Below are 14,985 nucleotides of genomic sequence, written 5' to 3' on the forward strand. Positions count from 1 at the left end.
TGGCATCACGTGATCGTGGCTCACTGCAATGTTATAACTGTGAACCATGCACTTAGCAATCCGATTGCAATCAAACGATCAGGGGATGTTGCGACAATCGCAACTATGAGGATTTGGGCCCCTCATTCAGCACCATTACAAATTTGAACAGCTGATGAAAACATTGTCATTACCACCTGTAATCTCCTTGGTAACTTTTGGGGTGAAGTAAGGATTGCTAAATATAATGATGTCCCCCCAAAAAGCTATGCCTTACAATGACAACCAAATGCAGGATGTGTACAGGATTTCATTTATTCCCTTGTGTTCCCATTGAGGTTTAGTTTAATCCTGTATATAAAAAAGAATTCAATATCTATTCCTAAACTATATACCTCATTTGATAATGGTGCCTGCTAATGTGCCTAACAATAACAATTAAAAAAAGAAAACCAAGAACTCTGAAGAGGCCTTAAATCATCATTCTTTGCAGAGTCGGCTAACGCCCATGTTTAATCATGGCCCAAGTAAACAGTATTTCACAGCAAGGACATAAATAAATGCCAAAATTATTCTAGGACTTCCAGGAAATCAACAGAATCAAGCACACTGCAGCCACAGATATTTCCAACATCTGTTTTTCTCTCTGAGAATATTATCAAAAGCTACATATGCTGAATTATTTCTAGTTAAAGAGTTGTATTACACAAACAGAATTCATAATTCAGTTTCTCCAAGATGACACCAATCCCATGCCAGTATTAGACAGCTAGACCTTAGAAACTAACAGATAACATGAATTTTGTCTATGCTGACTGACTGCAGCTCCTCAGGGTAAAAGGATTTCCAGTCCTATAATGGATGTAGCAGTAGTGGACAGGGGACATTCTGAATGTAAGGATCTGCTAATCTAGCATGGGATGAGTAAGACAGCTAAGCCGTAATGTCATTTATCCAGGTCTGCTTATACTATGAATCCAGTCACTGCACTTAGTAAAACATAGTTTATGATTCCGCAAGTTAAGTAAACCCAATCAATTATCATTTATTAAAAAAAAGTGTCAAGCAAAGTGTAGCTTTGTTAATATCCCCTGCAGTATAAACTTAAGGCAACTTTCCCCAACCTGTTTTCTAGTATTTCTAGAGAGCAACAGGTTGGGAAGACTGACCTACCAAGAGCAAATGTTTATAGAGCTGAAGTCTTCAAACTGAAGAAGCTTCTTGGATGAAAATGCATTAACATGAATGTATTAACAACAGGATAGTAAAATTGCTTATGAAATTTTACAAAGCCATTAGCTGGGCTATGTAATACTGTTAATTCCTTGCTAGACACCAGAACTTTATATTTATCAGCAAACTTTCCAGTCCAATCAGAGGTTGCTGGAGTCTTACCACAATGTCTCCTTTCGCTTCATGTAAGCAGTGAAATGCCAGCTCTTGATTGGTACCACCTCCGGGAAATATGCTTGAACATGCAGCTGTTACTAGGTTGTCCACTGTTATAGTTAAAAGAAAGTTCCACAGTGTTATGAAACAGATAGATGAAATAACATCCATTTAAGAAGAAAACCAGCAAATATATGTACAATTTGGCTGATGCACACAGACAAGCTTCCTATGATTTTTGTGATTAATGGTTCCCTCCAATCCTTAACTGGGAACTTACTGTATTCACATTGTGGTTGCATCCTAGTTTCTACATCACTTCTGCCCACTGGCCATGCTGGCTTGGGTTGATGGATACCAATGTTCCATAAAGCAGGGGTCTCCAACCTTGGCAACTTTAAGACTTGTGGACTTCAACTCCCAAAGCTGGCTGAGGAACTCTGGGAGTTGAAGTCCACAAGTTTTAAAGTTGCCAAAGTTGGAGACCCCTGCCATAGAGGATCAAAATGGTTAACTTCCACTTTCATGTTTCCCAATAACAGGGATTAAACTTGATGTCCTGCTTTTTACAATGATATTGTCATATCCATCCCATTCCATTCAGGGACAGAAGAATACTTCTGTTTTATGAGAAAAAAAATGCCTCCAGGTCATTTTCTGGATAAGCATTGGAAATAAAGAAGAAAATATCCAATTAGCTTCAATTTTGCTTTAGATACAGGAGATAAGTACTACTTAAGATAAGATGCGTGCATTATATGGGACAGCCAAGGAAAAGAGGGTGCAAAAATATAAAGCATGGCCTTTTGGGGGGAAGCCCCTCTTTAAGCAAGCCAATCACATTATGTTAAATTAAGTACTAATGTTCCTTTATGACTTAGCTAATATTTTACTTGTCTATTTTGGGACAGCATCTGTCACCGCATGATTTTTTTCTCATTTAACATTCTGCCCATGCCTAGTCTAATTTTTACTAAAGCTTTTTAAAGAGAGAATAAAAACAAACACAAATACAATGTAAGAAAAAAAAGAGAAAATGAATGCAAAGAGAAAGCAAAAAGAGCAAGAAAAGAATAAAAGTGCAAGAAAAATAGAAAAGAAAGTGGCTTCCAATAGTCTTCACAGCAGGTATATTTTAACCTAAAGTTACATTATAAGACCCTTTATTTCTAAAATCCATACCATCGAATCATCAAAACCATAATCACAAGTTCACAATTTTAATACAAAAATCATCTAGAATCTTCTCTGTACTTTCCACACTGGAGCAGATTTTAAGGAGGGACGTGAGCTCCAGGAAGAGAAGCTGTCAGTGGAAGATCCCAAGTTTAAAAAACTCTGATCAGATCGGTAACTTTGTGTGCTTCTGATAAATTTAATTTTTTTTAAAAGGTGGGACGAAATAATGAAGAATAATAATTTTCAATTATTACAATTCCTCTCAAGTTTCCCACTTTCACAAAGATTTTTCATTTAGAGTTCCTTGCTCTCATGCAAGCTTTAACAGGTAGTTCTCCGCTTGCAACTGTTCAATTAGTGACTGTTCAAAATTACAACATCACTGAAAAAAAGTGACTTGTCCATTTTTTCACAATTACAACGGTTGTAGTATCCTCATGGTCATTCAGATGCTTGACAACTGACTCACATTTATGACGGTTGCAGTGTCCAGGAATCATGTAATTGCCTTTTGCGAGCTTCTGACGAGCAAAATCAATGGGGAAACCAGATTCACTTAACAACTGTGTTATTAATTTAACAACTGCAGTGATTTACTTAACAAACATGGCAAGAAAAGTCATAAAATGGAGCAAAACTCGCTTAACAAATTTCTCACCTAACAACCTTTAATTTTGGACTCAGGTGTGGTCGTAAATCGAGGACTACTCTGCACTGAATCAAAGGTCATCAACTTGGTTGACTGTCCAGTGACTTTTAGAAGTTCTATCACTTTCCCCCTGGTTTTCATGGCCATTCAGATATACATATATTTTTTTTACCATTCTCCTGGATTGCTGGATTATTTTCCAGTTCCTCCCATGGCTGCCACACCAACTGCTCCTTGGCCACATCGGAGGCTGCCAGAGATCGATCTCGAAGCAGCGGGATTTCTGCTTGAAACCGAGACCCCACATTGATCCGCCTTGAACAATAAATGAACATCAACAAAGTGATACACCAAAGCACAACCTGCTTATCTGAAACAAAGGACAGTTTCACGGGTGACCGTGATGTGAAATAGATATAATAATCCTGTTCCCAGATCTACTTCAACCATTTCACAACTGCCTCAAAATAAAAGAGTCTTCTTTTATACCCTTAGCAAGCCAACATATGCTAATTAGGAGAAATGTTTTAAAAATAGAGGAAAAAATCAGAAGCTTTCAATAAAGAAAACAGCTGTAATCTGTTTACTTACATATAAGAAGACCCAAATATAGCTAATTGCTTCGCATATGCTTTTACCATTCTATACAACTCATCTGCTATGTGATAATTGCTAAATATGTTATTAAAATGCTAAGTGATAATTATGGAAAAATTAGTCCAAGACAGGACTGCTTGTTAAATCTTCATATCAGACTTAACTTCAACTCCAGCGCCTGAAGCTTAAATCATTGCTAAACTGTTCCATTTATTCAGTGGACTTGGTATCACCATAATCTATTTCAGAGTAAAAACAAGAGACCAACCCCCTTGCTAGAACAAAAGAAACAAGTAACACATACACATTTAAACAATTTCCTCAACAGACATAAAAATGAATGTATAAGTGTGTGTGCTTATGATATATAGACTTCAAACTGCATTTGTAGCAGGACTGCAATCTGCCATCTACAAACATGTGTGGCTAAATGATATCACAAATAAACATAATGCATGTTGAGTTCCTAGGCTATTTTGAAGAAGTGGATACAACTATTAGTCTGGAAACTTGGCTTAGTTACATATATTAACAACATTATCCTGGAATTATTCAGGGGGGGGTTTGCATATAAAAGTGATTCTTTTAAGCAGGGATCCCCAAACTTGGCAACTTTTAGACTTGTGGACTTCAACTCCCAGATTTCTCCAGCCAGCATAGGGAGTTCTGGGAGTTGAAGTCCCCAAGTCTTAAAAGTTGCCAAGTTTGGAGACCTCTGCTTTTAAGCCATGAAAGAGGTTGGATTTCTCTTTCAAGACACTAAGAACGATCAGCTGTGTACAAGTACAGTTTCTATCTACAGATACGGTTGTTGGTTCAGAAGTAAGGCTCTTAATCATAGCCTCCTGCAACAAAGTGCAATTATGTCAAAATGACAACATGAACACACATCGCAACTTCAGATAGAAATAATGTACGTTGTGGGATTTGTATCATGACATCTTGTGTCACTCCCTATTCTCACCCTGTCATGCCGATGTTCCTAATAAAGCCCCTTCATTCATTCTACATTCTTGCTCAATCGCTTATCCATTTCTGTAGGAAATCAGAAGAGAAAAAAATACTGGGCTCAGTCATTCCCTCTACTCAAAGCCCTTTCCATCAGATCAAAGGCAAGAGATTTTAACAGGTATATGATTATATGCTTAATTGGAACACCAAATAAAATGTCTTTTTTAAAATAAAATCTGCAAGATGGCAATTCTTACCCACTTGTCTATGGAGATCCTCAGTCATCCAGGTCATGGTTGTCCCATGACCTCAGAACTGAAGAACATTCTTGGATGAGAAGTGAAATGTCTTCAAGGAAAAACAAAGTCCAGTTGCTTTTTGAAAAAGCACCTCTGGGACTTACCCCCATATATTTGGAACTGTCTCTACATTGAAATGGTGTTATGAACTAGCAGGAAACAGTGGTTTTTATTTTGCCTACTTCTCCATACTGATGAAAGATGTCTGGTAGTCCAACTTAATAGTTTCACAAATGAAGGTCTTTAATAAAGCCTGTCTCAAGATACAATAGTGAAGGAAGAACCATTTTTGGTTTAAGGATCAGATTGCCCTGGGTAGGATGGTACAGTACCAGGAAGTCTCATTCTTGCCGTACAATCCTCATGTGCACACATATATACAAATACACTTATTTACATTATGAGTAGGGAGTAGGTGATTCTCCAGCTGACATACTGTATCCTCAATATAGGTCACATTGCCTGAAACTTTTGAAAAGTTGCAATTAAGCAGCCTCTTGAGGCCTCTACATCTCTTACCTCAGTTCACATCCTTCCTTTCTACTTCAGCTTTTCAACTGAACTGGGAAGACTAACATCTTCCTTCCTTCCTGGGCTAACAGAAGTTAACGTTCTCAACAAATTAAGTTAGGAAAAAAGACCTCTCATATGGCTAAGAAGACAACTCTGTCAGTGAATAATGGGTCTCTATACTTTTTCAATTGAATACTTACGGTTCAATGCTGACAGGAGTGCACTCTCCCATTACTGAGAGGACAGGAGGGGTGGCTTCTGTACTGTCTACAAAAAAAATCATTTAATTCAATATATAATCCAATCGATCTAAAAGACTGATGTACTAAGTTAAATTTAAAACTGTCATCTCAATACATGACAATATAGCAACTTAAAGCCATTATTTATCGAGGTCAAGTTTTGATTATAGACTGCACATAATTACCACAGTATAAACACATCTTCTCCAACCTGGCACCCTCCAGATTCATTGGCAATGCCCAGAATTCCCAGCAAATCATCCTGGGAATTGTAATGTAACCGGAGAATGCCATAATGAGAGCCTAGCTAAGCAGAAGCCAAGATACTTTAGCCTGAACAAACTTTCCAATTTATGAGTAATATCTACAACTGTCAGCTATTATCTATTCCTGGAGATCCACCCATCCCAACCCACCAAGAAAGTTGTCCAGAAACTTACTAGATCTGAGTAGGGTCCTGTGTGCAGCTTTTGGAGTCATTGGAGGTGGAACTGTACTACTACCAGTAGCAGAAAGGAAAGCATGGAAATATAGTCCTGAGCCCTCTCGTACTGGGCTGAGAATGGGTGGGGGAGTATAAGGAGGCAGCTCAAAGTTCCTATCAGAAGGGTGATCAGCCAGACGGACAGGTGAACGCAGGTGGCTCTGGTACGGCGTGATATTGGAATAGACTGGTGGAGCAATGAAGGTGCCAGGTTTGGGGGGTATGAAAAGAGGCTCTGGTCTTGGTCGTTGCTTTGGCTTCCGTGCAAAACCCTCCACTTCTTTTGGAGCAGTGCCTTCGTGCTATATAAACATATATAAAAAGAAATACGTTTTGTCTCTCATAGAGGAAAATATGTTATGTCTTCCCTGCATCTCTGAAACAATGAACTGTCCCTCATGTTCCTCTGTTCATATAAATCTCTTCAATTCATTAAGGGCTGCAAAGGGACAGGGAGGTGATTTGCTCTTTCCTCTGCCCTGCTTAGTAAAGGCGGGATAAAAATAAATAATATAATAATAATAAAAATAAGCCACTGTTGGGCAGGTACTGTGAGGTGTGAAAGAACTGTTCAGGGACTGGGAGATGTAAACCAAGCAGCGCCTCAGACAAAATATACTAGCATTTTGTTTGCTATTTCTATCAGAACTGGGGGAGATGATGACTCAGCGGTTAAAGAGGCTGGGCTTGTCGACTGGAAAGCTGGCAGCCTGGGTTTGAGACCTGAGCGCTGTGCAATAGGATAAGCTTCCATTCTTGCCCCAGCTCCTGCCCACTTAAGCAGTCCAAAAGCATGCAAATGCAAGTAGATAAATAGGTACCACTTCGGTGGGAAGATAACAGCATTCTGTGTGCTTCGGCTTATAGTTATGCTGGCCACACGACCATGGAAGCGTATTTGGACAACGCTCGCTGCCTCGGCTAAGAATCAGAGAGGAACACTGTCTCCTAGAGTCAGAAATGACTGGACAGGGGAAACTGTTACCTAATCCACGTATTATTTCACTGCAAACCATCCAATACATACAGCTTCGGTCCTCAAAGAGAACACCCCTTAGTCCTTCCTAGTTTCCCTTTATCCCCTCGAGGAAAGAACTGGAGGAACAAATCAATCACTAAGTCAACCCAGCTTTGATATTAAATACTTCACAGCAATAAAAATCTATTGCAATTTCTGAACCAGGTCAAAATAATTGTCTACAACCTGAGACCCTCCGAGTAAGTTGCCTCAACCAACAGCTAGAAGACTCCTTGTTCATAGAAATATAGAGCTAGAAAGAATTTAGGCCAGTAAGCCCAACCTTTTGTGTCCCACATGAAACCAAAGCAAACTGTCTATGACAGCCAGAGGTTCTGTTACTATCTATACACATTCATTGAAGGGCAACCCACCAACCTCCTTAGTCAATGACTTCACTGTTAAAACACTCATCCTGTTTCCTAAGACTAAGAGAGGATTGCCTTGGGAAGGCTGACTGTTAACATAAAGGAAAATGTATGCAGAAGATTAACATCTCTAGCTCAGAGGATCTATACAGCCCTCAAATCTACCTGAGCCGATGAGTCCATGTTCAAATTACGATTAGACCTCCTCCGGGTGACAATCACAGAAGGCTTGCTCTCTGCAATCCCATGATCGTTAACCAGGAACCGCTGCTGCTTCCCATCCTCGCCCTTTTCCCTGGCGGTATCTTGAGCATCCAGCTTCTTCACTGGCACAGACACAGGAATAATGAGAGGCACATGGCTGTTATCCTCTCGGGCTCTCTTTTGCGCTGGGGAAGAGCTGACAAATTCTACAACACTCCTCGGTGCAGCAGCCGTTGCCTCACTCTTGTTTTTTTCTTCTGACATTTCAGGTTCCTGAAATCAAAGAAAACATGTGCACATTAAGGTATTTTGGTCTTTGAAAATGACACACTGAAAACTGATACTGTCTCCTTCCAGTGAGTAAGGGAAGTAAATCGGCCTTCCTTTCAATAGATAACATCTCACAGTGTAGCAAAACCATGGTTTGTTTTAAGCATGATTTGCTAGAAAAAGCAATTGTTCTTCACTTATAGTTATGTAATAAACTGTGCCCTACAAACATATCAAGCTAAGCCCAAAACAAATCACATCTTGTCAATGTGGACAAGAGCTAGAGATGGGGACAACTAGCCTTCAAACAACAGAAATAAGTCAAAAAGAAATTACTGTTCAGAAACATAGAGTTAAAAATTGCAAAGATAAAAAGTTGAATGCAACCATTCATAATAAAAAATACACAGGCACTCAATCCTCTTCCTTCAGCCCATTAGGTCTTACCACTTATACTTTTTCTTGTTTATATACCATGGGTTGATAACCTTTTTAAAACAGCTTACAAAATTATCAAGTAAAATCCCAACAAACCATACTAAAATATCAAACTGCAGACGAACCAAATCAATTAACAATTAATTCATATTTTGTTTTGTTTTCCACTTCTGCAATGGAAAAGGTGGCTATTTGAATCCTGTAAATAATTAAGAGCCATTTTCTTAAAAGTTCGTTAGTGAGAGACAGCTTTTTCATGAAGAGGGGAAACCTGGCTGGACTTTCCAAAATGATCTACTTTCCTGTTTTCCCCTTGTGGAATATTTCTCATAGAGCTGCTGGCAGTAGATGGCACTCTGGAAGGCATAAAAGCTTAGGTGTGCATTCAGACTCTCCTTCCCTAGATGTTCTCCAGATATCTTTATCTCTTTGAGTATTCTGGGAATATTCTTTTAGATTGTATCATTTTAGTGAAGAATGGCACAGGCAATTGTCAGTAGTACATAATGGGTAATATCTGGTGCTTTTCATATGAAGACAAATGCATAAGCACCTCTTTGGTTGTAACGAAACACATCGACACACAGGTTGACCCATGCTTTGACCTGGCTCTGACTACATTATGAATCATTTTCAATGCAGCTTCCAAAATGTTGCACCCTTCTACCCAACGTGCCTAAAATAAAATGCTTTCTTCTTCAGCATCTAGTTTGAAATTATCCTAAAACTGGGCTTAATTTATCAAACAAAGTAATCCATTTTACAAGTATGCACCCAAGCAACTGCAAGCCTCGAGCTTACGCAAGCACTTTATCCTTTTATTCCCCCAACAAAAGGAGATGGCCAGAAACTTCCAACAACCTTTGTTGAGTGAATCTAGGCATGCAGGAGAAATATTACTCTGAAATTAGTCTGCTAGGAAAGAAATAATTTCACCATGGAAACAAAAATCGTATCTTTTTAGGCATAAGTGGGTGAACGTGTAGAAACGTCTGGAACACTAGACTGGAATTATTTATATGCAATGCAGATCAAAGAGTAGGATATACTATTATGTAATGCACTGATGTTACACACAATGGTATACCCAGGTATTCCTCTGATTGCATCTAAACATCAAATGAGATCTTCTATACTTGTTTATGCCATCCTTCCCAATTTGCTGTATTGCAATATTTCTGAAATAAGACTCTCATAATTTCCTATTAGCATGGCCAAGGTATTTTGGGAATGATTAGTACGGTATAAGCAATCAACCCCAAAAGGAGCATCACAAATTAGTTATATATTATACACAGCCCGAGTTGTGTGCTTTTTTCTTTGTTTACTAGGCATATATCCTATGTGCATAGATCGTGCTAGAGACAAGATGAAACATAATCATAAATATGGCAGCTATCTGAAAGGTTGTGTTCTATTAAAGAAAATGCATAACAAATATTTGAGCAGTAGGCAAGAGAAATTCAGTTATCATGGTTCCAAAGACCTACTATTTCAGCCAAAAGTACTAATGTACTTTTAAAGGGGTCGTACTTCTGAAATCAATGGAATATTGGCATGTGGTACTATCCATAGCCAAACAATTTAAACTTTAAAAAGTGAGTGCACAAAAAGGAGATTTAGAAGCCTTTCAAATTTCAACTAAAATGAAAAATATGTTATCTCGTATTCCTGAGAAAACTCAACTAAACATCTTCTTCAAACTGTTTGGGGCTTGTTCCCCAATTGTAATTTTAATGTTAAGCAGTTTTTCAGGCAACTGAACAAATTAAAAACGATGGGATATCGGAGTAAAGTAGACACTAGAAAAATACAAAAAAAGATCAGAAAGACATTATTATTAAAAAAAAAAAGAAGAAGCTTTGTGGCTACCTCAATATGGCAAAATATTGTGTAAAGTTTCAATGTTTCATCAAGCAATTTGCTTAAAATACACCAAAAAAAATGAGACAGGAATAGGGAATGCAATTAGTACTCTGGCTACAACTAAACAGAGAGCCCAAGATTTCTAAGTATAAGAGAGATCTGGGGGGATGGTAAGGGGCTTTGAGTTAGCAGTGACTCCTGACAACTGCCTGGACTCGTCCCTGCAAGTTTTCTTGGCAAGATTTTTCAGAAATGGTTTGCCATCGCTTAGACAGAGAAACAGTGACTGGCCCAAGCTCATCCACCTGGCTGGAACTTATTGTCCTGTTTCTAGCCTGGTACTTACTTAACCATAAAGCTAAATTGGCTCTCACTGGGGAGAATATAAATAGATATTCTGTGTTTTTATTATCATAAAAATTTAAGACCCCAAGATTGGGAGATTGCTGAATATATAATGGTAATTTATTTCTACATTGAATTAACAGAAGTCACAAATAGTTAGAAATTTGGAAAACATGCAACCGCTTAATTTCCCATTATTCCTACTGCTAAGAAAATGGATTTACATGCTAATATTTATACACAGGGACTGCCTGTATAATATGTTATGTTATGTTATGTTATGTTATGTTATGTTATGTTATGTTATGTTATGTTATGTTATGTTATGTTGTTATATATTATGTTATATTATGTTATATATTATGTTATGTTATGTTATGTTATGTTATGTTATGTTATGTTATATATTCTATTCTATTCTATTCTATTCTATTCTATTCTATTCTATTCTATTCTGCCTGCCTATCTAAAAAAAACCTTCTTCAATTAATATACAAGTTTATATGTACTTCCTAAGATTTTTCTCTCTCCTCTCATTCTTTGCTCTCTGGATATTAAAGAAACAGAAAAAGTCAATAGCTATTCTTTTTTTAAAAAATGCACAGTACACTGGCTAATTCAGTGCACTGGTTAAATAATATATTTTTCTCTTTTTAGATGAAAAACACAAATCTTTTGTCCCATGGCAAAGAGGAAAAGCAATAACAAAGCCACCTACAATAATGCCATTGGGTATGGCACTATTGTAAGTGGCTGTGTAGATAGTTACTGTACAGTTGTAGTGCTATTGTAGGTAGGTATTAAAAAAAGAGTTAAAGCTCAAAAGATACAGGGAGACAAAAGTATGCTAGACTTGGGCAGAATCAATGCAGGTTTAGAGAGGGGCGAGAAGAAAGACTAGGTAACTATGCCATTTAGGCACTAGAACTTATGTGCTTTGTCTAACTATCACATCAATCTGTTACTTGAAGAGAATTGCAAGATTTTGGAGATAGTTGTTTTTGCAGGAGTTATTCAAAAGGAATTTGGAGGACAGAGGCCTTGGTTATAGGAAAGTAGATTCCATCTGAGTATTAAGAAAAATCCTTATGATAAAAATAGTTCAGTGGTAGAACCAATGATCTGTAGAAGTGTCTTGCTTTCTACTGTTGACCAACTTATTGTTGGGAACAAGTAGGCAGCTGGACTTCTTGGCTTGTGGCCCTTTCTTATTTAATGACTCTGGACCTCAAAGTCCCTTATTCATCTGTGGACTAATATGCCAAGATTCTTAGCATGGTGGAAATTATGGACCACTGATTAGCCAAGTCAATTTGCTGTCGCCTGACTGAGAAGTGCTCAGACTAAATCCAGTAGCTGGATTGTAGATTTTCATTTCTACTTTCCTTCCAAATGTGCTTTCCTTCTATTTATAAATATAAATGGTGCAACTGATTTGAGAAAGAGAACAGAAAGATGCTTCTCTCAGGCAGCCATTCTTGATTTGACTGTCCATTTCTATTCTGCAGAAAAGGATAGTTTTTCAAACTTGGCACCTTTAAGATGTGTGGCTGTCAACTCCAAGAATTCTGAGAGTTGAAAAGCCCACACATCTTAATGATGCCAAGTATGAAAACCACTGGGATACACCAACTATCCTTGTCGATTTGAGTATGTTCATGTATTTTCTCTTCTGCTTCAATTGCCAGAAATACGGTACGTGAGGAAAACAAATAACAAACCACTGAGAATGAAACAAAAGGTTGTGAAGACACACAACTCTGAAGAAAACAAATAAGGTGGCTGCCAGCTACTTCTAACACTTCAGGAAATGAAGAAGAGTAACAGTTCCAGAACAAGTCAAGAGATATCACTTACCCTGACATTCTGAAGAGAAGCCAACTCCACAGCTTTCTGAGCCAGAGTTAAGAGGTTGGCCTCTTGAGAAATACGCCGTCTCCTGCGGGTGCTCTGGATGACTCCTCCTCTAACTGCACCAAAGTCGTTTGTTCTCGGACCAATGCCATCAGCGGCAGCCACCTGTTTTCCTGCTTCTTGGGCATTCTCATACATGCCCATCATCTCCATATCAGGGTGGCTGGGTTGACTCCCTGATGGCATATCCCCATGCTCTAGTTCTGCCCTACTTAGTTGCGAATAACTTTCTTTGTGACTGAACATTTCAGACGGAGGTTGGAACTGGACTTCCGGGTGTTGCTGCGATTGCCAAGGGTGGGTTGGCACGATGTTCCCGGGGTACTCCTCAGCGGCCTTGGAGACCAGCGTTCCTTCTCCAGAAGGTGCTGGTGGGACCCCTTCCTTGGAGAGCCTGCGCGATCTCCTCGGGAGATTGATCTGTGCCTGTGGTAGAACCGCCTGGGGATTCTGCTCGGTCAGAGCCTTCAGCAACTCCTGGTTCCTCTCAGAAACCGGGTGGAACTGATGGGGAACCATATGATGCTGAACAGGCTGGGAGGGTGCTCCCAAATGTGACTGGGGCACAGAAGTTGATGGCTGAAGGCCAAAAGTCTGCACTCCTGCCTGTTGTTGGTGGTGGTGATGGTGCTGCTGCTGCTGCTGGGAATAATAGTTTTCGAACAGCTGCAACTGTGGAAGAGCTTGTTGTTTCTGCTGGGCAGTAAAAGCTGGGCTGGAAGATGCGGGAGCCTGCTGAAGAACATGCAATAACTCGGGAAGACCCTGCTTCTGTCCCTGCTGACCAAAAGCCAGCTGAAAAGGTTGCAAAGAGAGGCTTTGATTTTGTTGTTGCTGCTGCTGCTGCTGCATTTGCTGGAAAGAGCTCATCTGGGCCTGCTGCCTGGCCAATGCTTGCTGTTCCAACTGGGCCTTTTGGGATAGCATCTGCTGGACAGCATCCCCATACAAGTCCAGCTGTGATACCACTCCCCCTTTCTCCCGGTTTCTTTTCAGGGCATCTGGGTGGCCATAGTAATCCGGGATGCTGGCGTTAGGATGCCCTCCTTTCTGGTTGCCACCATAAACTATGCCATGGTTCCACCCTCCAGGCTGCGGCTGCCAATTGGCCTCACTTCGCTCAGGCAACCGGTTTCCTATTAGGGAACTCTGCCACTTGACAGCAGCCAGTTGCTGGGGGGTCATCCTCACCTCTCCTCTGTCCTGATATATTGAATTCAGCAATGCAGCATTGCTGGGGACGCTGCTGAAAACCCCAGCCTTGGTCAGCTCCATGGACTGGGTGGGAGGGACATTCCCTCCGTGGCCGTAATACGGTCCTTCTTTTAACTGCTGTTGCTGCTGCTGCTGCTGCTGTTGCTGAGCTTCTTTCAGGAGAGCATCTTGCTCACTAAAAAAGGCAACCCGCTTTCCAGCTCTTTTGTTTGAAGTCTTGGGCTGAGCCTGAAGACTCATGATTCGGCGACGCTTAAAGTCAGATCAGCAACCAACCCATCGCCAAGACAGGAGCAGAACGGGAGGTAGAACGTAGGAAGCCTACAAAAGGCCCTCTCCTCCTCTTGCATCAGCTAATCTATGCAGAGTTGGAAGGGGTGGTGGGTCGCAATTTGTAGTTTAAAACGATGCCAAGGTCCAAAGGTTTTACTCCCTGAAACAGAAATGAGCACTGTTAATAGCCAAAATGGCAGGAGCGATTGGAGATATTCAGCTTTATATATTTCTTAAGTTTTCGCGAGTACTTACATGTATGGCATTCAGCTTTGTTTGGGTATTTTCCCACGTCATTGTAGTTGTGCTTTTAAAGTTGTAGCAACGTTTCGGCAGAATCTCATCTGCCATCATCAGGCTTCTGTATAGTGAGCCTATACAGAAGCCTGATGATGGCAGATGAGATTCTGCCAAACGCTGCTACAACTTTAAAAGCACAACTACAATGACGTGGGAAAATACCCAAACAAAGTTGAATGGCATATGTATGTATGTGTGTGTGTGTGTGCGCGTGTATATATGTGTATATAAATATATATATATATATGGATCTTTGGTTGTTGGGTTTCTCCGCGTAAGATTTGAAGTATCTAGGCAACGTTTCGATGAAGTCTCATTCATCATCTTCAGGCTTCTGTCTCCGGCTCTGTGCTTCTCAGAGTAATGTGAGATTGCAGCTGCTTCCTCCTTTTAACTGCCAGTGGGGTGGGACTTGATTGGGTGGGGGCTTGGCTGTGTTGTCTGATTGGGTGGGGTGTGTTCTCATTGGTAGGGGTTTGGCTGTGTTCTGAT

General features: G+C 39.9%; 1 protein-coding gene across 3 annotated transcripts in view; it reads right to left on the reverse strand.

The window, feature by feature from the left end:
* Positions 1-14,985, reverse strand: part of MIDEAS (mitotic deacetylase associated SANT domain protein) — a 75,954-nt gene that overhangs the window by 14,307 nt on the left and 46,662 nt on the right. For all 3 annotated transcript variants that reach the window (XM_087921762.1, XM_026709351.2, XM_087921761.1), the window contains exons 2-7: positions 12,649-14,353; positions 7,834-8,145; positions 6,239-6,584; positions 5,757-5,823; positions 3,369-3,511; positions 1,375-1,478 (exon numbers count right to left, since the gene is read on the reverse strand). In XM_087921762.1, the coding sequence (XP_087777888.1) occupies positions 1,375-1,478; positions 3,369-3,511; positions 5,757-5,823; positions 6,239-6,584; positions 7,834-8,145; positions 12,649-14,160 (2,484 nt within the window). In that variant the 5' untranslated portion in view covers positions 14,161-14,353. The remainder of the gene's footprint in view (positions 1-1,374; positions 1,479-3,368; positions 3,512-5,756; positions 5,824-6,238; positions 6,585-7,833; positions 8,146-12,648; positions 14,354-14,985) is intronic.

This window comes from Pseudonaja textilis, chromosome 1, assembly GCF_049901715.1.
Source record: "Pseudonaja textilis isolate UNSWEBS1 chromosome 1, rPseTex1.2, whole genome shotgun sequence".
In the NCBI taxonomy this organism is placed as follows: Eukaryota; Metazoa; Chordata; class Lepidosauria; order Squamata; family Elapidae; genus Pseudonaja; species Pseudonaja textilis.